The 22,678-nt window shown below is 39.3% G+C and overlaps 1 protein-coding gene across 1 annotated transcript; it reads left to right on the top strand.

The window, feature by feature from the left end:
• The first annotated feature begins 464 nt into the window (after window positions 1-464).
• Window positions 465-21,516, top strand: LOC122063590 (probable apyrase 1). The gene is made up of 9 exons (XM_042627295.1): window positions 465-1,811; window positions 5,787-5,915; window positions 6,067-6,123; window positions 6,244-6,336; window positions 19,201-19,406; window positions 19,859-19,950; window positions 20,442-20,659; window positions 20,775-20,964; window positions 21,078-21,516. The coding sequence occupies exons 1-9, from the start codon at window positions 1,503-1,505 to the stop codon at window positions 21,191-21,193; spliced, it is 1,410 nt and encodes a 469-aa protein (XP_042483229.1). The 5' UTR covers window positions 465-1,502; the 3' UTR covers window positions 21,194-21,516.
• The last annotated feature ends 1,162 nt before the right edge of the window (window positions 21,517-22,678 follow it).

Consider the following 22,678-nt stretch of genomic DNA (forward strand, 5'->3'; position numbering starts at 1 on the left):
TCCCTTAGCTAGGATGACTTTGTCAATGATATGTGAGACAATATGACTAATTTTCATTTCTTAATTTTAGAATACAAATGTCAAAACCTTGTGTGTATCATACCTTCCATCTGAATTTCGATTTATCAAAAGGGAATTTAAGAACACAACTTTCATTTAAGTGCCGAACTACGAAAATTACATATAAAGAGCTACATGCGAGAGCTTGATCGAACTTAAAACCTTCTCTAATTCCTTAAGAAATGGAAAAGCAAAAGCATGATTGTAGCAACCTCTGGCCTCCACTTGCTCGTGCTACCAAGAAGCATGTGAATCCTACCAAAAACAACAGGCATGAGAATTGTGATGCATCAAGCATAACTCGGTGAACTGGCAACTGTTTTGTGTTAAGGAATAAGGAAAGGTTGCTCGCTTTGTACTTTTACTTTGGTGCCATCGGGCTCATGCTGGCGTAGAGCGAGCGTCGCGGCATAGGCGGATCGCTGCCATCCTGGCGCATAGCTGGCCGTATAGTCCGTATTTACTTTGGTAGCATCGACCTATGTTGTTTTCATCGAAAAACAAAAAAGCATCGACCTATGCTGCAAAGGCGATGATGGGACATGGTTTCAAGAATTAGGAATACGGTTGGTGAATGGATCAATTCAGATCGGAATCACGACAAATCTTGATTACGTCTGATTCATGTTAAGAAAAAGACTAGGATCGCTGATTTGAAAACTGATTCTAGGGTTTTCTGGAAACGATCCAACGATCAGAATCGGCAGTATCCTGTGTTTTGAAAAGCTGGGTGATAGGATTATAGGAGTATAGGATTATAACGTCCGAGCTGATTAGGAAACCCAACCCGATCACCCCTGCCCCGGATCCGGCTTTTGTTTTTTTGGGAGCGAGGGGCGTGGAGGTGGTGTTGGATATACGGATGCAGGTACAACCGTACAAGTATCCCCGTTTCATGTAAGTGCAAAGCGGCTGGCGCGCAGAGACTGCAGGGTCAAGTCTCACCTTCCGACCGAGTCGTCGGCAACAGTCGTTGCAGAGACGAGCAAAGGCACAAAGCAAAACGACCTTTCCAATCCTCCGACGACGAACCGACGAACGACAGATTGATTGATTGATTGATTCCTCCATTAATTATTTGTTCATTTCTGTCGCTAACTTCTGCATCCACAAAAGTACATTCGCGCGGAGTGAAGAATGAACCCAATTCTTTTTTAATTCTGTTGTAACCACCTCTCGAGTCCCAAATTCCACCACAAAAGGCCCAAAACCCGACCCCCAAGCCACCGCTGCGGCGGATCCACCAACCGGTCTAGCGATCGATCAATTTAAATTCGTTCTTAAAAAAAGGAGAGCTGGAGTCTCTACAGGAAACCCCGTCCTTGAAGGCTCCTGGGAACGGACAGATACGGTACAGATCACCATCATCTGCGGAACTCCTGGAGGGTCAGAATCACCTCCAATCCGATCCCGATCCCGATCAATTGGATCAGCTGGAGAAGATGTTGAAACGGACGAGACAGCAGGAGTCCTTCTCCGACAAGCTGTACAAGTTCCGAGGCGTCATTCTTCTTGTGTCCGTTCCTCTTCTCCTTATTTCTTTTGTTCTCCTCCTCATGCCCCGTTACTCTGATGACGGCTTCATCTCCATGGAAGCCGCAGCAAGTCTCCTGAGATCATCTTCCCATGGATCTAAGAGCTATGCTGTCATCTTCGACGCCGGAAGCTCCGGCAGCAGGGTCCACGTCTATTGTTTCGATGCAAATTTGAATCTTGTCCCCATTGGGAAAGAGCTCGAACTCTTCGTACAGGTAAATTAAAAACGACTCAGCTCCGATGCAACGATTCATTGCTCTCTTTTCTATCATCCATAACGTGCAAGTTTAGGGAAATTATTTAGTGAGCTCATAAAGGTGACAATATCAAACCAATGAACCAAACTGAAACTAAGGAAATGAAAGGGAAACTGAAAACCAAAACCGCAAAGGCTTATTATCTTTTTTGCAGAAAGGAATTCTTTCCATTCTGTCATCCGCGCTCAGTTGTTGTTTCTTATGATGCAAAACTTAGTTGCTGTTTAAGGTATGGAATGCTTTGCATACCTTTAGGAGTTTGGAAGATGCGTATACAACCATAAAGAGCGTGTCGGTGGGTTCTGCTGTTAAAGTCTCTGCCAGTTCGTACTGAGACTTTAGATCAAGTTCCACCTTCACCTTTCTCAGTTTATGATATGCACTTCCTCCCTTTTCTTTTTTTCTAGTGTACCTTTGATGTGTCAGGTTTAATTTATTCAATTTCAATGGACTGAAAAATTCAAAAACAAGAGGGAACATGCAGAAGTCCTGTTCTGATACAAAAGAGAGTGACTCGTATGGTTTCTAAATGAAAATTAACCCATATATATAGTTTGACTCAAAGCAGCACAAACTACTGCCATAGATTGATTCAGATAATACAGTACTTTATTATAATATATTACTTAGTTTGAGCTAATAGTTTATTATTAGTACTAAAATCATTAGAGATACTACTTATTGAAAATAAAAGCTTTATTTTTTTTCCAACAAAATGAATGACGAATGCACAAATGATTAAAATTATTTGAAGATCGAGGATTCTTACATATCTTATTTACTTGAGTCATATGTATCTTGCAAGATGTGGTCAAATCATATGTTGTTAAGATGAAAGATGTAATCCAGACCTAGTGGGTTCAAACCTTATACAAAACGAATTTAGAAGTTGTAAAAACATGTATTTTTATTTTAAAGCTTAGGAGATCTCTGAGTCTTATTGTTTTTTTATTTTTTTTTTTCTGTGAATAAATTAGTTCATTACCAAAAGGACATTACCAGGGAGTTATACAAGTAAAAGCAAACCCAATTGGTAAGGAGAGAAGATAGAGGGCTGTAGTAAGGAGATAGACGAACCCGAGGAAACAACAATAATCCTGTTACTTGGGGAATCAACAACAAAACGAGAGGTGGCCAAAGATAGCTTTCTATTGACATCAAAAGAAATAGACTTCTATATTTGCTTATATGATCTGGAGGACGAGGATCATTTTCTAAAATTAACGCTCCATCCATATGTGATTGGTGGTGGCACCAAGGGCAAGCTTATTGTCGATGTCGTAGATAGACTTGTCAGCATAAGTCATATCCACCCATATCCATTCTTTGTCTAGAGGAAGGATTCTTCTTTTGTTAGTCCATCATTTATCCAGTTGACCTTTGCAAATATATAATGGTTCAAGGACTTGGTTTCGGGCATGGTTTCGACCAAGCTCGAAACCGAGACTTAGCGAGATCTCATTGAAACCTTATATTTTTCTGACAAGTCTCGGGGTTGAGTTTCAATGGGCATATAGCCAAGTGAGGTCTTGAAACTCGTCATTCAGCCTATTTTAGGCCTTTTAAACACATCGGAAACATTAAATTTGAAAAATTAAACCCAAAGTGGTACTTTGACTTCGGACCATATGTTGATAGTCTACGTTGCATTTATTCGATCTCTTCCCTAAGCTATTCCACACAATTTTAAGAACTACTAGAACACATATAAATGATATAATTCAAGTAAAACAACTTAAATAAGCACTAGGAATTAAAAGACATCAAATTATTTACAACTTCAATAAGTTGTGAATCCACTTGCTCCAAGCTCCCTTCTATGTGGTTTGGCAAAAAATTTCACCAAAAAGCAAATTTGAGGGGACTTTGCTTCAAAGCAAGCCGAGACTGGGTTGAAAATTTGACCTAGTTTCGTCAAAATGGAGTATATAGGAAAAAAGAATGCTATCCTCTTGCATGTGTCTACACCTAGACATAGCAGGTGCAGAAAGTTTGTGCTGCCCCCATGCTGAAGATGCTCCCACGTGCCCTCCCATTGGCCAGTAGGGTAGCGTTCTTATTCCCATAAATATATATATATATATATATTTATCAAATGGGTTAAGTGGTTTTGACTGAAGTACCACGAAACGAGAAATTAGGCTGAGATTTCGGCTAGATATCGAATTCTCGTATGAGAGTATGTCTTATGTCTTATTTGTGTATCGCCTTACGTCTCACCCTGAGAAGGGGCAAGCAAAAAGAGGTGATCCACATCTTCTCTGGCATTTAATAGAGGCAACATGAAGGGGAGATATGAATCTAGCAATGAATGGGAGACTGCATTGGGAGTTAGTTAGGGAGGGCCCAGCGAATGGTGAAGCTGTGGTGAGGGATGTATCCCTTGAACCAAACTATCTTGTGCCAAGGAGATAACAAGCCACGAGTTTGACAAAGTCCCAAGCTGATTTAGAACTGAGGAGGCCGGATAAAGAGGTTATCCAAACAACAATATCTCCCCTACCATGAGGCCTTCTAGGAATGGAATGAGGGGCATTCCAGATGGCGATTAAAAGGGGAGAGGAAGAAGGGGGCCTAGTCGTCATGCTGAATGATGAAAGCAATTGGAAACTGCTTGCTGATGCCCGAGTTTTTATTTGTTCTTGCACCAACTAAGGGGATGAGAACGCCCATAGGGTGCTAATTGTCAAGCCAATGGGCGGTGGAAGCACCATCATCAATAATAGGAGGAATGGCCCCAAGTGCAATAGGTCTAAAATTCAAAATCTTATGCCAAACCCAAGTTGCGTCAGAGGAAAGAGGAGCCGTCAAAATAGAATCATTATGAAGAAGATCAGAGTATTCCCAGTCAAACCAAAATGCTTTTCTTCTTGACCACAAGCTTCCAAATCAATTTGAGAATACCAACAGAATTGACCTCTTTGATCCTCAAGCCCAAGCCTCCCTTATCCTTAGGAGGGCAGATTGCAACCCAACTAGTAGGGTGGAGAAATTTGGAAGTGTCTGAACCTTTTCAAAGAAAGGCAAACATGAGGGACTCCTACACCTTAATGGTGGACTGAGGGGCCCGAAAACACTAGACCAGTAGATATAAGATGACTGGAGGACTGATCTGATCAATTCCAAGCGGAGTAGATCTAGTAGTTGATCAAATTTCTATTGCAATATATTTTCATAATATTTCATCAGTTCTCAAGAAAATTTAATTAAAAAAAAATAATAATAATTACATACTTTACAATGGTTTTGTGGTCTATGAGTACATCTGGAAATATGTAGATATTGCAAATATATTTTCATAATATTTAATTATTTTTCAAGAAAAATTAATTTTTATGAAAATTTAATTACATAATTTGCGGTGGTTTTATGGTGTTTATGAATAAGTCTAGAAATATGTAGATCTTAAAGGATCCATGGATTTGCAACATATAAGTAATGTAAGCTTAGTACTTTGGTACTCAATAAGAAAATGAATTTCTACTTTTTGGATTCATCTTCCAATTACTGGGTTGTTAGCCATTACACCAATTAGTCCACCACAGTACTTCACACATATCCATCGATAAATCATACTTGTTGGTGCAGATCTGTGTAGCAAGAAGAATGCTAGTTGTTGCCTGCAGGGACTGACACATGTTGATGTAGTCTTTGGTTGTTATTGTTGAAGTTTTATTGGATGAGATGAAAACTTCTGATGTTTAAGGTTTTCCTTTTCCACCCTTTTTGTTTTATGGATTGTGGTTGGGGTAGAAGTTAACTGTAGTCGGCCTTGCTTTTGATTTTTCATTTTAAATTGTTTTTATGTTTAGTAATCAGAAATGGTTGATAATGTTTATCTCCTTACTTGATTTTATGCATAATTAATATACTGTAGATCCAAAGTGCTACAGAAGAAAATCTCTCTTCTTATTTTGGTCCTTGTTATTGCAGAAAAAACCAGGTTTGAGCTCATATGCCGACAATCCCCAGCTGGCTGCAGACTCGCTTCAGTCTCTTTTGGATCAAGCAGAAAATGTTGTTCCGAAAGAGTTGCACCGCAAGACACCAGTGAGAGTAGGGGTGGGTAATAAAAATTTCTTATATTGTTTGTTCTGTTCCACAATAAACTTGGAATTTTAGACTGATTGCATTATACCGAACATTAAATGTTTACTTTGGATACTCATGCTTCCTTTCTATTCATATTGATTAAATTACAATGTTTTTTCAGGCAACGGCTGGTCTTAGGGCCTTGGAAGGTGATGCATCTGACAGAATTTTGCAAGCGGTAATTCCCAGTTTCATATGTGCTTTTGCATGTACAGAATACTTAAAAGAATAATAAAAATGGGAAGGAAGGAAGAGAGAGAGCCAAATTCTCCCTCATATCTTTAAACTCTCACCACAGGTTAGGGATTTTCTTGAAGACAAGAGTTCCTTGAAGTCAAAACCAGATTGGGTCTCTGTCCTTGATGGATCTCAGGAGGGCGCCTTTCAGTGGGTATGTTACTCTCTTTGTTTATGTTTTTGCTGACACCTAAAAATTAGTTAGGTATATGCACCTTCTAGAGGTCTCTTTCAAGAAATGCATAAATATTTGCAGATGGGCATTGTTGGGCTCCTGCTGCCTTTGGACCTTGGTGTTTGCCACTGATCATGTGGGACATTTCCTGATTGTGGTTCAAGAAACAAATTGAGATTAAGGAAAATAATACATACTTTTCATTTGCATCAGTGGAAAATAAATTTCTAGCTGGTGAGTCAGTTTGAATAAATGCAACAGATAAGTTCCATCTTTGATATGCTTTTGCTTGTAAAGTTGTTGAATATATTATGCTCAAGGAATCTGGTTGCCATGAGTATCAGGACACCTAGACCTGTTTCAGAAATCATATTTTTACTATTTTAGGGCATCCTAATATGTTATTTTGAAAGACTAGATTATTATTTGTAGTTTGAAAAAAGTTAGTAATTGTATCTAGTCTATGTTACTATTTTTAGTAAGGCAAAAAGTTCTTTGGCAGAACTCAGAAAGTGCTTCCAATATGACCCACTTAATTGTACCATATGGAAGGATAATGTGGTGGTTCTCTCCGCTGGGATACAAGGAAACATCTTGGTTAGCCATGTGTCAAATCTATTTCCTATCTTGAGTGAAGCTTGTGAGCTTGACAGGCATCACCGTACTGTTTTTCTGTCTCTTAGTGAGTCTAGGATTCAATCTTTATTTGATTTAGTTCATTCAAAAATTTGGGGCCAATGAAGGGCAAAGAGTTGGTCTGGTTTTTCTTATTTTGTTTCATTTATTGACAATCATTCTTGCATGATATTGTTGGATCTTTTGGAAGATAGTTCTGAATTGCACCCCAAAAAAAAAAAAAAAGATTGTTCTGGATTTGTGTCTGTATTTTGGTGTTTATGTGAGTTTTACGTACTGATAATGCTCTTGAGATTACTCAACATGAAATTTTATCTTTTTGTTTTGATAATGGCTGGATTCACCAAAGCAATTGTTCTTATACACCTCCAAAATGGTGTGGCAGAGCAGAAAAAACCGACATTTGTTAGACATTGCTATGTGTTTTTTAATGTTCCATATAAATGTCCCTAAAATTTATCAGGGGTGCTGCTATCTTGACCGCCTGTTTTTTGATTAATTGGATGTTGTTCTCTATCGTTCATAATAAACCCCTTTTTCCGTTGTTTTCCTACCGGTTTCTTATTTAGTTTACCTCGCATTTTTGGCTGTCAGTCTTTTGTCCATAATCTTTATCCTCACTTCAATAATTTGTCTCCTCAAGCTATCAAATGTGTCTTTCTTGGTTACTCCTTCAATGTAAACTAGATTTTTAAGCAATCTTGGATTTGTTGGAAAGAGCACAAAGCCAGCTTTCCAACAAATCCAAGATTGCTTAAATCTGAGTTGTTTTGACGAAGTTATGTTCCGGTCAAACTATATTTGAAGAGCACGAATGCTGTTAAAGTCACCCCGAATGAAAATAAAATTTATGGAAATGAAAACAAAATATTATTTTACCACTCTTTTGTTTGTTTCTTTCTTTACGATGTTTTACCATGATAAAATTTATGGACTTTTTAGATTTGAGAGAACTCCAGCATTTGATAGTTAAAATAACCCTTATAACTGAAAATTCATTTTTTTTTTTCTCTTAAACAAGGGGTTTGTCTTTTTATCTTTTTAGAATTTGAAATTTTAAGCTATTTTTATTGGATTTAATTAGGAGATATTTTCATATTTATCAATAATATCCTAAGTAATCATTTGGCATAATAAGTACCAAACTGGTTTGATACCAATTCCAGGCTAGCTGGTTGAAATAGACAAGTTTCAATGGAGACAAGTGAATTCACATAGGTGGATATCCTGAAATTTTAGCCGAAACTTCGACCGAGATCTTGAACCATACTTTATAGGTATATAAGCATCTCCCCAAGCAATCAATGTCCGTCTGTATCATTCCTCTGCCCACTCCATCTAACTCTTTGCCTTGAGATTCTCCCTCTGACGTTGATATAAGCGTCTCCCCAAGCAATCAATGTCCGTCTCTGTCACTCCCTTGCCCACTCCATCTAACTCTTTGCCTTGAGATTCTCCCTCTGACTTTGATCTCCCTATTGTTTTTCAAAAAGATACTTGTTCTTACACTCATAACCCCTTGGTTACCTATCCGATTGCAAATTATGTTTATATTTCTCGTCTATCTGCTTCTTTTTGTTGTTTTGCTCTATCCTTCATATCCCATGCTATTCCTACTAATTGCAAAGATGTCTAATCTTGGGTGGAAAATTGCAATGGATGTGGAAATGAATGCTTTGCTATCTCGCAAGAATTGATCATTAGTAGACCTAGCTCCTTATGAGGACATTGTACGGTTTTTTGGGTTAATAATATTTAGTATAACCTTGATTGTTTAGTAGAGCGGTTGAAAGCTCATCTAGTTGCTAAAGGATACACTTAGATCTATGGGGTTGGCTACTTTGGGATATTTTCCCAAGTTGCTCGGTTAAATCCTTTGCATATCCAAATATCATTGGCTGTTAATCTTGATTGACCCCTTTACTAGTTGGACATCAAGAATGCCTTTTTGCATGTTGACTTCTAGGAAAAGGTTTATGTGGAGCAACCTCTAAGTATGTTGCTCAGGTGGAGGACACTACCAAATTCTGTGGGCTGAAACAGTCCGCACTCACGTGGTTTGATAAATTTAGTAAAATTGTTGTTGCAGATGGTTTTTCTCAGTGTTACTTGGATCACTCAGTTTTTGTTTGACATCAAGACTCTAACTTGTCGTTTATGTCGATGACATCATTATTTCTGGTAATGATCTGTTTGGGATTGTACATGTTAAGACTTATGTACATTAGCATTTCCAGATGAAAGACTTGGGCGCTTTCTGTCATAAAGACTTGGGCGCTTTCTGTCATCTTCTTAGTTTTGAGGTTCCTTTTATGAATGAGGTGTTTTGCCATTTCACTGTATTATCTTCCAAGGATTATACTACCTTGGTGGTATTAGAGCAAGGAGGTCGGGTGCTTGATCCCGGGTAGTCTGAGGGTTTTGCGTTGTGTGTTGTTGTGTCCTTACACCTTGTATCTTTGATGTCATGTGATGGCATTACATGCATAGCTGTGCGTGTGGGCCTGCACATGCGTGGGGATGTTTATATATGTTTTTATTTCCCTTTATGTATCAACCTGTTGGAATAAGAGGTTGTATAAAAAATAGCCAAAACAACTACTACTCTTAGGCATTCAGATGCCTTTCCGTAACTCTTTAATAAAAGCTTGTTCCTACTAACAGTAAGCTATTGACACTCAAACTAGGACTCTTGTACTGACTTCAATTTTGACTCAACCTCCTAACTCCTAACCACATTAAAGACTTTTAGGGACAATAAAATTCAGTTGGTGTGGGCCTACTTCAACCGTATAGCTGATGACTAGCATAAACCAAGCATAGTACTGCCTTGGTCCTCCCATTGTGAGCCCCACCACCCTGTGAGCCTTCACCTTGAGAACCCTTGCTTGTTACCATGGCTGGCATGCTGGGGTGGTGTTGCCACCACCTAGGCCTCCCATTCCCCCTCCCCGACCCCTCTCCCTGGCCCAATCCCCCAACCTTTCCTCCCCAGGTTGGTGTGGCTTGGTCTTCCCTCTTTGGTCGGTCTCGTATGCCTTTTGGGGAGGGCCTCCCTTCCCATTTTGTTTCTTCATCCATTGCTAGGAACTCCAAGGTTACCCTATGTCTGTCTAGTTCGTTGCAATGATCAAAATTTTGGCCGAAACCGAAATATGGGCTGAAACTTCCAAAACTTTGCCAAAACCAAGTACTTTTTCTGTCTAATGAGGAAACCTTGGTTTTGACCGCCCAAAAGTGGGTTTTTTTTTTTTTTTTTTTTGTACAACCTATTTTCTGACATTTTAAAGCTAATCCATGATGTACACAAAAAAGGAAAAAAAAAAGTACTTGTGGTGTTGAACCAAGTTTGCTAGTGTATGCTAAATGATGTTGTACACTAGTTTTGTTAATTTGTTATAAACATGGTTTCTAACTTTCTGTATGTAACTTACATACTAGAAGTGTGAAAAAGCTATTAAAGCAGTAAAAAAAAAAACACTCACCACTCAATTCAAGGCGGGGTTTCTAGGTGGCTCCGATCCATGAGTTGCATACCATTGCAGATGTTGTAGCCGCTCTTCTAAATGTAACACATCTGGGCCCAACTATTTTGAAAATTTATTATTGCCCATCTATAAGATTCATCATCAACATCTTGAAGGTATCCCAACTGTGGGAATGGCTCACTCAGACTGAAAGGATGTAGAGGTGACACACATGGTTGGGTTGGAAACCCAAAGATGATGTCGACAAAAGATGACCCACCACCTGAACCACCACCATGTCGAACTAAACAAAATATCCACCTTACCCACCACCATATCCAAATTAACCAGTACTCTTGAATGATTGTCCACCAGCATATACACCATATGATGGATCACGGATACACAAAATGCAATGCTAATCCAACACTCTTGAAGCCACTATCACCATAATGTATTGGACTAGGGCTTGAGTCATGATTTTTTATGCTTGCCAATGCCCAGATCCTCTACTCTCCCCCAAACTTATGGCTTCCATTGTACCAAAGAAGCTCAATATGCCCATGCCCATGCCCATGCCCATGCCCATGCCCGTTCTTGCTGAGTCCTCAGGTTTGAACTATTGGCGTGGACCTTAAGTGTAGCCTCTCTAAGTACGTGTCTAGGAAAGCACTTTAATTGCTACCTTGGATAGGTTGAGTGACTCCCTTCTATATTGCACCCTCCTTCAGTTGCATAAGAGCATTAAACAACATCGTTAGGTGATAGCAAATGATGATGTATATCTAAATATGAATGAAATGACTAAGGTGATTGGACCAACCATTTGCAGTGCCCTCCCAACCTACAAGAGCCGTTGCCTAGTTAAAACTCCTAGTAGCATCCCTGAAGGCTTTCATCTTTATCTATTTCAGTGTTTGGTACCAATATTAGCATCAATACCAAATTAATAATTGCATAAATTAACTCACTTTTTTTTTCTAGTAAAATTACTACCACCCTCACCTCTCGATTGATCATTGACTGAGCAACTGCATTTATCTCAAGCCTCTCCACCACACTATGAATTGCATCTAGGAGATCTTGTCTCATTGAAAGTCTTTGCTTGTATTGGTATTTTGGATTCAGCTAATATGTTGAAAAAAAATAAATGCAAAGTAGTGAATAAGCAACTAAATGTCAAAATTAAGTTGAATTGAGGTGAATAAAGTACAAAACTCACTAGTCCTATGTAATGGATGCATGAGCTGCCTCTTCTACCGGTCTATTGTAATGGCAAGAACCTCATATTACCCCGTTTCTACACCACCTCCACTTCCATCTTCATCATTTCCATAGCGCCCATATGTGTGCTAAGGTGGCTTTCTTTTGTGAGTCCACCATTCTCAAGATGGTGACGGCCAGTTCTAAGATCCTTACAACCTTCTTGAGGTCATCCCATAACTTGTCACTAGAAATTGTGGCCTACACTGCCCTACTACCTCCACGAGAATTAGACCCATCCCATTGAAACCAATCCTATGAAGCAAATATGGACCTAAGTTCAGACTTCTTTGTCTCAAATCTCTACAAAGCGATGTAGTTTATTGCAAACTGTGTCACCCTTGACCTCACGAAACAACCACCACATTTGCTCCTCAATAATTGCAAGGGAAGCCCATGATTGTGTACAAATGTGGTCACTTGTCTTACCCAAGGTTCAAGATCTTAGTTTTGCCACAGATCTAGCCAGCCAAAAAGAAAAAAAAAGAGATCTAGCGAGATCTCACCGAGATCTTGTATTATTTTGGCGGTCGTCTCGTTGGCTGATCTCGATGGGCATACGGCCTTTGTAGCCCCTAAAACTATGTATTTAGCCTATTTAGTCATTCTAAACACAATGGAAACATCATTTTTTAAGAACTCAAACTCAAATGGTACTTTGACATTGTACCCTATGTAAGTAGTCGGCGAGTCTTTGAACCCTTCATCTAGTTTGATATATTCCTCAATCCACCTTCCATAATTAAGATTCTGACACAACATAATCATTAGACTATAAACTCCATAATTTCTAATTACTATTGTTGTTTGATGAGTCACATACATTGAAGATTTGTAATGCCATAAGAAGCGACAATTAACATAACAAGTAACAAGTAACAAGTAACAACTAACAACTAACAACATAGCTGCATAAAGTACATAACATAGATATACTGATAGTCTGATATAGTAAACAACTAGAAATTTAGACTACATCCTAGAGACCAAGACTCTTAGTACTGAAATGAGTGTTGGGCCATATCGTCATAGTCTCTATATTGTTGATGCTAATGTCGAAGTATGTTTTGTTCTGATTGAAGCACAAAGGCTGGCTATGTCATAGTATGTCGAAAGTAATACTCAAAGTCTGCCTCAGCAGCCCTATAAACATCATCACCAACAAACTGGAGATACCCAATCCTTGGGTAGATAACTCTGAAACTAAATGAGCTGGAACAAGATCCATAACTGCTGGTTGGTGCTTGACGGAAAAGAACCTGAACCTGTATGTATGGCTGGGGTCTGGAGGCCCGAAGATGCTATGCACAAATCCTGACCCAATCTGGGAGTGTGACTGACCCTCATTCTTAGTGGCAAAGGGGAAAGAGTTGGCCTATGGGTGTCTAACCTGGCAAAATTGACTATAATGACTATAGTCTGAACCGGTTGTCCCTTTGGCGACCAACATATAAAAAAACTGAGTACTAAACATCATATATAAACCATATTTTTTCAATTTTTTTTGCAAGAAAAGCATTTATTTTAACAGAAAAATAAAAAATTTAATTTAAAAACAAAAAATACTTTTTGTTCCATGAATCTATAGATCACACTTAGCAGCATCACATATAAAAAAAAAATATTGGTTTGGAAAGAAATTTTTACCTTAAAGTGTTCTTGAGGAGAAAAGCCACAACCAAAGTTGAAGATCTTTGCTTCAATGCTACTAAGAGTGAAGATCTCTAAGAAAGAACATCTGCTCCACAGATTTTTGGTGTTTTTTCTAAAATAGGTCCCAGAGGTGAAACCAACGAGCTTTCTCGCCTCAGGGGTCGAAACCATGCTATATATGCATGGCCTAAACCAAAAATTGAACCGAGATGAATCGAAACTTGTTCGAGTCAAGATATGGACCAAGATCTTGAAATCTCGAGTTAGATTTTGTCCTATTTTCACCTTGCCTCTTTCGCCAACTCGCTATTTCGAAAAAATGAGATCTCAGCGAGATCTTGAACCATGGTCTTACCCTTTCTACCACATTTTTCACAATCCTCAAATTTCCCAGCCTTCTTGAAGTTGTTACCATTGTCATTGACAACTTGTACTACATTCTGTATCCCCACATCCTTCACAATTTCCTTTAACAACTGATAAATATATTTCACATCCTTTTTTTTTTTTTGTTGGATGCATCAAAAGACTTGAGGAACACAATCCTCTCATCACAATATACTAAAATGTTGATAGTAGACTGTCTAGTGTGTCCAGTCCAATCATCACACATCATAGTCACTCCATATTATTCCCACGTAGGCTTCAACCCCTCAATATACTCCACCAACTCTTACTTCTGTGTGGGGCAAGTAAACATTGCACATTTCACATGTTGTGAGTCCCTTCACACCTGGGCAAGCCCTACTTATCTCATCTATCATGTTTTGGTAGTATGGCCATGTGGTGGCATGGGTTGGAATGTTGTGGTAGAAAACTCACTTGGAGAAAGCACTCCCCACCATGGTTTGAGGAATCAGATCATATCAGTATCGGCCTTGATCGATCCCAATTCTGGGTTGATACCGATGGTATGGACTATAGTTTTTAAGGCGGTAAGGCGACGGAGACGTTTGAGGGTCTTTCGGAGCGCCTTAGCGATAAAGCGGGCATAAAGCGTCACCTTATCGACTAAAGCGTTCCTGTGTAATTTTTTTATAAAACCAATCTATTTGTCTCAAATCCTAATTGAATCTTATTACTCATATGTTAAAAAAATATTAAAGGTTCATATTCATACCAATGTAAGATATTCATCAAGAAAACAAATCAATAAAGTGAATAAACTAAGTTCATCTTCATCAATCATCAATCATCAATCATCAATCATATTAACATGTAATATAAATACATAATTATGAAACAAAATTATAAATATAAAGAAAAGAAGACATAAAAAATATAAGTATTTATTATACTTACCTCTATGATGCCAAAATGAGTGCCTAAGCCCTAAGGGCATCCACTATATTTCTACTCCTGTCAAAGAAGAATGAAGCTCACCGTTGTCGGAGCAAGCTCACCGATGCCGGAGCAAAATGGTCCCCTGGATCAATGGTTCTTCCTTGTTCCTTGATTCCTTCTCAAAGCCCTTTCTTAAAACCCTTGACAAAATCCAAACCCTGTTGGTGAATCGTGTTTTTGTTTTGTTTGTTTTGGTTATTTTTGGTGGAGTAAAGCTGATCCCATACATTTCAAGTGTTAACAAAACCATACACCTACTAATAAAAAATCTATATTTGGAATCTTCATCAAGTAATTTTAAAATATGTTTAAAAAAAAAAAAAAAAAACCATAAGGTGCCACTTCACATAAGGCGAAGCATTGCCTTACCATCTCTAGACCGCATCAACGCCGAGGCGTTATCAAGGCGTCGCCTTACCAGCGCCTTAAAAACTATGGTATGGACAAATGGTAAAATGGTTAAAAAGGGTTTTAATGTGAAAATGGGATATTTTTGTCTGATCCAAATCAATATCGGGTTGATATTGGCCTTGATCGATCCCGTTCCTGACACCGAGTTCTCAAACCTTACTCCCCACTAGCCCTTTCATAGTAGTCCACATCTGTTTCAGCTTCCTCTGTTTCCAATCTTGTCTTGGAAAGAGTGCAGGATCTGCTTAAAGGATCTCAACATTAGTGCCAAAAACTTTGGATCTCGATGGGGCTGGGGCCCTCACCCTCTGGATCTTCTTGAGTGGAATTTCAGGATCTCTATGTCTTGACCTCCTCCTCCTCCCCTGTGGCTTAGGCTCTTCTCTAGCTTGTCTAGATTAACCAACTCCCTTGGCCATCTGCGTAAATCTCTCCTTCAGCACTATGATTGGCTTTGGTCTTTACCCTTTCTCTCATTTGTTCAGCTTTTGCTGTTGTTTCCACTTTCCACATCATTCATGTGAGGTTCATCACTGTCATAATGTTGCTCCCCTAACTTAGGCAACTTCTCCTAATATGCTTCATCAAACTCTTCCTTAGATGCCCTCTTCCCCTTCATCTTCTCGAGGTCTTGGGAAAGTTACCACATGGGCTGAGATGTGAGGTGCAATGAACCAAAGATTCCAATTGGCCGATTTCAAGCAACATGTGCAACTGAAATTTGTGCATTGAGACAGGATGATATGTCAGTTGAGGAGTATGTGGCCAAGTTCCACCACTTAGCCACTCGTTTTGAGTTTGAGTGGGACAAAGAAGTCTTGGTGGCACAGTTCGACAACGGCTTGCATCCACAGATCAGTGCTGCACTTGCCGCAACAAATTGTCTACCATGGAGGAAGTAGTTTAGGTGGCCTATTAGGTTAAGAAAATTTTGAAGAGGCCTTACACTCGGAAAACTTTTATTGACACATTCTAGAGGAGATAGCTCCCACCCACAACAGTCTTATTCCCAAGAGAAATCTGTTTCAATTAGTAAACAACAAGCTAGTGGTTCTTTTATACCACCTACACAACCGGTTCGTCCTTACTTCTTGCCTCAACGAGGTTCAGATAGACCTTACTCCCCACCTTGTTGTGGTTATGATCTAAACTTGGTATTTCCGAGGGTAGCTATTCGGTGCTTAATGTGCAAGGGTTACGGGCAGTGGTATACTTAGTGCCCTAACCGGTTGGTAGCTTACATTGACAAGGACCATTTCATACCATATGTACCAGAAGAGAAACAGAAGAACGAGACAATAAATCTTGAAGCTGAGTATGCTAGTAACAATGGGCGTTAGTAGTGCTATGTTTTCCATCCTCAGTTGACTACGCAGTAGGGCCCCGAAGAGGACGCCATAATAATTTTTTTTAAACCAGATTTGATGCAATGATAAATTGTGTACAGTGGCGATTGACCCTTGCAATTGCACCAACATCGTCGATGAAGATGTTCTTTGCAAGTTGGGTCTAAAGACGAAGTCTCATTTGAATCCCTATAAGGTTGCATGGGTGAACAACAATAATCTCAAAATTAATGAAAGATGTTTACTCACATATTCCATTGGTGGACTAATTGATTAGGTGTAGTGTGATGTCCTCCCTTTGAAACTCTGCCATATTCTTCTAGGATGCCCATGGTTGTACGATAAAAAAGCCAAGCACTGTGGTTATGAGAATACATAACCCTTTCAGCGTGGTGGACTTGAGATGGAATTTCTTCCGGCGAAGGATCTTCCACCTCTCAAACTCAAACACGTGGCGGGTACTTTTTCCTCAGACACATTGGCTCCGATGGCATTCTTGGACCTCATCTGAACTCGACAGAGTCTAAGTTCTTTTTAGAGAAGGTGAGCTATTGCAGATGCCTTGGCTTGGCTGGACCAGACTGACCCTCTTTGGAGGCCTAAGTGGAGATGCAATCAGACCAAACCAGTTTTCTGGTCTAAAGAGGGCTGGTAGTTGATATATAGGGATGCAATATTTAATTTATTCGATTCTCTTTGTTCTAGGAAGTTGGTAGATACGTAGGATATTAGTTTCTATTCCAATTAGTTTCCATTATTGTGCTTTGATTTTCCTTTATATTAGACATGTAATACGATTCTGGAGATTAGCTTTTGAATTGAAGAAATAATGAGTTGAGTATTTTCCCTTAGCGGTTGTGGCATGGCCTGCTGGCCTTTCTGCTTTATCTCATCTCTTCTTTTTCCCCCCTTCCCTGCCATACCACCCTTTCCCTCCCTTCCCTTCTCTTCTTCTTCCTTCTAATTCTTTCTTATTTTTCTGCTGTTATTTTTCTTTTACATGTGAATACCCTGTTCTGGGCAGTAGATTACAGCCCAAAGAATCGAAGAGATCTTCTTCGCCACAACTCCTTTCGCTTTCAAGCTTGGGGGCTAGAATCACCTAATTAATGTGACCCAACTGCAGGTTATTTTTCTTTTTTTTTTTGGGGGGCAGAATCAGTCTCTGTTGTGAGCGATTAATCCACGACCAAACCTAGAACTGTGTTCACCGCTAGATCTGAGTTGCAGAGACAAAAGCTCCTCTTTGCTTGCTGTTTTGAGGTTCCTATCTGTCGGATTCAAGAGACCACTGGGTTCCCAGCCTTCACCTAGAATTTCAGGCTTAACCGATAAGAATTGAAGGAGCTACCTGCATCATAAAGCCCCCTTATTTCCGCCTTCGTTTTTTTCTGAAGGGTGAAGACGATTCCTTCTTCTTTGGGTAACTAAAACCCCTTTTAACCCTTTTTCTTTTTCACCCTTCGCTTGTTCTATCATCATTTTCTATCCATAGTTTACTTCTCATTCCAAAACTACCCCTTTCATTCATATGTTACTTGTCCCTTACTTGTTCTATTCTTTTGTGGTTTAAACTTTCACTAATTACAATACTTCCACTCTATTTAAAACTTCAAAGTGTTTACTGTTTTTCCATTAGTGCTTGTGGTTTGAGTTATTAAACACTTGGGTAGGCCTTAAGAGAAACCAATAGGTTTTTCGAACCTGGGTTCCACATCATCCCCTCCCTCTTTCTCTCTCCCCTTGTTGGCCGCATGGGATGCTCTGCTGGGTATCCCCAGAAGGCCCCGTGGTAATAGTGATATTCTCATTTGCTCTGCTTCTTCCTTGGGCCTATTCAGCTCCGAGTTTGCTTGGGACCCGATCAACTCAGGGGCCATGGATCACCTCTTTTTCGTTTGCCCCTTCTCCTCGGTTTAGAAGGGTCTTTTTCTAAATGTTGGCCTAGGAGAAGGATCTTGCCCTTTGAGAGAGAATGGAATTGAGTGGACATGTTCTTTGCCGGTAACTTCAGTAGTGATGCAGTGGGTAAGCTTGCCTTTGGTGCTATTATTTACCATATTTGGTTAGAGCATAATCTCAAAAGATAAACTTCCTAGTCTAGATCCTTCCAGCAGATTGGGGATACCATTTAAAAAGCAAGTTATCTGTGGTCTCCAGGTGTCGACGCTCCTAGGTCCTAGGAATAGGCTTATTGTTGATTCCTGGGCCTCCCCTTCTCTCTGTTCCAGTCCCTTGCCGCTACTGGCTGGGGCTGGGCTTTGCGTGCATTGTAATGTTTTCTTGTTCTCCCCTTTTTGGGGAGTCCCTGTATTTCTCTTTCTCTTTCGGTAAAGAATTTATTTATTTTTGCCCCCACCACCCCCCTTCAAAAAAAAGAAAAACACTGAATGAAAAAGCTTCTTTTGGCTTGTAGGCTGGCCTGTTGACTGACATAATAGGGAACCATTCTGTGAGGAAGGAAATAAGAACCCTGTGTCCTCTTAGACTTATCAGGTATCAAAGGGCATCAGCATTTTTGCCCATTTGTCACTTGGAATATATCAGATCTAAGGATGTTGAATTGTTGATTGACTCTTATCTTACAAGCTCACTCCAAAACACATCATTCAAACATATTTAAAGGAAAAGAATAAGGTCCAATGTACACTTTTGTTGACCTTTTTGATTCCATGAATCATCCTAGTTAGGCTTCTTGGCTGAAAGTGCTACTTGTAATGCAGGTTACTATAAACTATCTACTGGGGAATTTGGGAAAGAAATACTCAAGTACAGTTGGAGTAGTTGATCTTGGAGGTGGATCTGTTCAAATGGCATATGCAATCTCAGAAAACGATGCTGCAAAAGCTCCAAAGATATTGAACGGAGAGGAGACATATGTGAAAGAACTCTTTCTCAAAGGAACCAAATATTATCTCTATGTCCATAGGTCTCTTTCACATTTCCTACTTTTATGATATATAGAACTGATGTTTGCAGATTCTATTTGGTATGCCATCCACTTTTGCTGTTATGTGTTTGTAAACATTTTGAGCATCATGCAAATTCTGCCATGGAGGAATGAGAAATGTTCCAATCATGCCACCTCTATTTGTGACAGTGAGGAAGAAATGCTCATGTTAATTGTTGTTTTTTCCCCTGTAGATAGATTGCTAAGTCTATATGGTGAGCAATCAACTTTTATTGTTGCTTAACATTTTGAGGGTATGATGCTATTTCTGTCATCTAGGAATGAAAAGATTGCTTAAATCATGCCACATGACCACAATAGGGGGGATTTTTTTTTCTTTTTCTTGTTTTTTTGTTGGTGCTCTGATCCCATATAGATATTATGTCTATCCAAATGATGATTTAACCTGGTTCCTGCATGTGGTCTTGTAGTTACTTGCATTATGGTCTATTAGCGGCTCGGGCAGAAATTCTGAAGACTTTGGAAGGCTCTGGCAATCCATGCATCTTAAATGGTTATCATGGTAAATTGGATATCTGTCTTTGTTTTTCAAACTTGTATGATATAGTTGGCCAATCAGACTCTCTGATAAGGGTCCTCAGAATTTTTTTTTTTCTGCATAGCAAGCCTGTGAAATAAGTTCGATGTTCTTTGTACTAAACTGAATATCAAAGCATTGCCTGTTTAACTGCACGCGGTTGTTTTGCCTTACCAGGAAACATACTGGGACTACTAGTACATATTATATCTGTAGGCATCCTGCTAAACAGTTTAATTCCTATGACTTGTAGGCATGTTAAGTTTATGTGGCAAAATCATCTAGTAAGAAGGTATTAGCTAAGCAATTTTTATTCTCTGCAAAGACATCGTTTATTTTGTCACGGTAGCCAAAATAGTGGTGTTGATTGATGATTTCTTTCCACTTGCTGTAGCTTCATTTAGCCTTTCATTTTGTTCAAAGTGGTACAACAAATTGAAAATTCCTTTTCTTTTTGTTTTTCCTTCTTCTCCAAGGGTCATACAAATACGGGGGGACTGTATATGAAGTATTTGCATCTCCATCAGGTTCCAACTTTGGCAACTGCAGAGAGGCTGCTATCAAGGCTCTTAAAGTCAATGAATCCACATGTACACACATGAAGTGTACATTTGGTGGGGTATGGAATGGTGGTGGTGGGGATGGACAGAAAAATCTATTTGTTGCTTCCTTTTTCTTTGACAGGGCTGCTGAGGTTCGTCATTCTTGATGTAGATGCTGAGAACAACTCTTTTAGTCTTAACTATAAAATATCACAACTTTCTTCCTTCTTCAACAATGTTTATTCTTAATTTATCTGCCCACAACAGGCTGGTTTTGTAGACCCCAACCTTCCAGTTGTGAAAGTTCGACCTGTGGACTTTGAGGAGGCAGCTAAGCGTGCTTGTAAAACCAGACTTGAGGATGCAAAATCCACGTACCCACGTATTGAAGAGGAAAATCTACCTTACCTATGCATGGACCTTGTCTATCAGTTCACGTTGCTTGTAGATGGGTTTGGTATGTAATGTTTACAGTCAATGTGCTTATGGTATTGCAGACAGTGTATACTTTGGTTAAAAAATCATGATGGGATTCTTATCTTTTAATGTTGGCTGTTGTTTACTGGACAGCTGTTAATCCATGGCAAGAGATCACATTGGTGAAGAAAGTGAAGTACGGGAATGCACTGGTTGAAGCAGCATGGCCACTTGGTAGTGCCATTGAAGTTGCATCCGCATCAACATGACTCGAACAAGTTTTGGTGGAACAGGTTTCATTTTGCATTGGCAGTTATGGAGCACAACTATCAAAGTTTCTATAATGCATGATATCTTCTTTGATCACGAGGTCAGGTCTGAGTTTTGATTCAGATAGAGATTTGATTTTTTTTTTTTTTTTTTTTTTGGATCAAATGAGCAGAGCAAAATATGATGATCCATATCCCATTTGTATCATAAATTCATTACTTTCTGAAGAAAATTGAGAGCAATGTTTTGAAACCCATCTGTAACTTTGAAGCTTTCTTTTGTGAGCTTAGACCTCAATTTCTAGTAATTCTTTTTCTTCCAATTTTTGAGGACAAGCGTTCTTGCGGTAGCTAACATAAGACCTCTAGATGACTAAACGACCCTATTCTCCATTGAGTATCTTTAGGGAGGATTATTTTTTTGGTGAATATCTTATAGAAGACATTCAAACCCTGAAGGGGATTAAACATATCTATATCCTACCTTCCCTATTTTATTATGCATACATTACGGGCCACATGAATTGATGATTGGCATCCCACCAATGGATAAATGAGTGCAAAATTTGGTTGGGATTCTAAGCAGATATCTACAGAACTACCATTTTCATCTCATATCAAATCGATAAACCAACTAGTAATCCGTTTCCTTAGTAACCTGGGAAATCAGCCAATTCCTGTCCTTATTTGATATGATGGGTTGCAGAAATAGACTATGCACCAGGTTGTTAGTGGATGTAGCATGTATCTATTCAGAGTAATGCCAAAGGGTGATGCTGCCTGAATGCTTTTAGAAAATGGACCGGAGAAGAAAGAGTGCCTTTTCTTGGTGTCAGCTAATTAGGTTGACCCGGTTTTCTTAATTGGAGTGCGCATATAGGGCAGTCCTTATCCAATAGGATTAGAAATCCTAGGTGGCTAGATCTCTATAAATTAGAGACTTAGCCACCATGAGCAAGTCAATGAGCAAGACCAGTTTCAGCCTTCTGTGGTTTCTTTGCCAAGTGTGGAAATTATACTTCCAGTCTGCTTGTAATAGTGGAAACAATTTTTCCTTTTCAGATTTCTTCTAGATATCACCAGCTTTCATAACCCTTCATTTTATCGGTCTTACCATTGTTCCTCTATTTTTTTTTTTTTTGGGTGGGGGGTTAGAAGACTTGACATCACTATCTCCCTAAAGTTTGCCTCTATCTTCATCAACATGTTGGTCTACTCAATAATAGTCACCTCTATGTTGTGTATGGTACATTCATGATGAACCCACCACATGATGGAGCCAGAGTCAAAAGGATCACATCCACTTTGTATGAGTGTGAAAATCATCTCCAACCACAGCATCGGATGGTTGAGAGCCCCATGGGATGTGTGTTCAGATGTTCTTAATCGTTCGATGCTCACCGTACCTCACCGCTTGTTGCAGAGGATGTGAACAAATAATATCCCTAAGGTCTCTAAATCTAACATGATCAAGCACCCAAATAT

The sequence above is a fragment of the Macadamia integrifolia genome, unplaced genomic scaffold (assembly GCF_013358625.1).
Source record: "Macadamia integrifolia cultivar HAES 741 unplaced genomic scaffold, SCU_Mint_v3 scaffold1372, whole genome shotgun sequence".
Taxonomy (NCBI): Eukaryota; Viridiplantae; Streptophyta; class Magnoliopsida; order Proteales; family Proteaceae; genus Macadamia; species Macadamia integrifolia.

Coding starts and splice junctions, on each gene's coding strand:
- LOC122063590 (XM_042627295.1), top strand. CDS start 1,503: ATGTTGAAACGGACGAGACAGCAGGAGTCCTTCTCCGACAAGCTGTAC. Junction 19,407..19,858: donor TATTATCTCTATGTCCATAG/GTCTCTTTCACA, acceptor GTGGTCTTGTAG/TTACTTGCATTATGGTCTAT. Junction 19,951..20,441: donor CATCTTAAATGGTTATCATG/GTAAATTGGATA, acceptor TTCTTCTCCAAG/GGTCATACAAATACGGGGGG.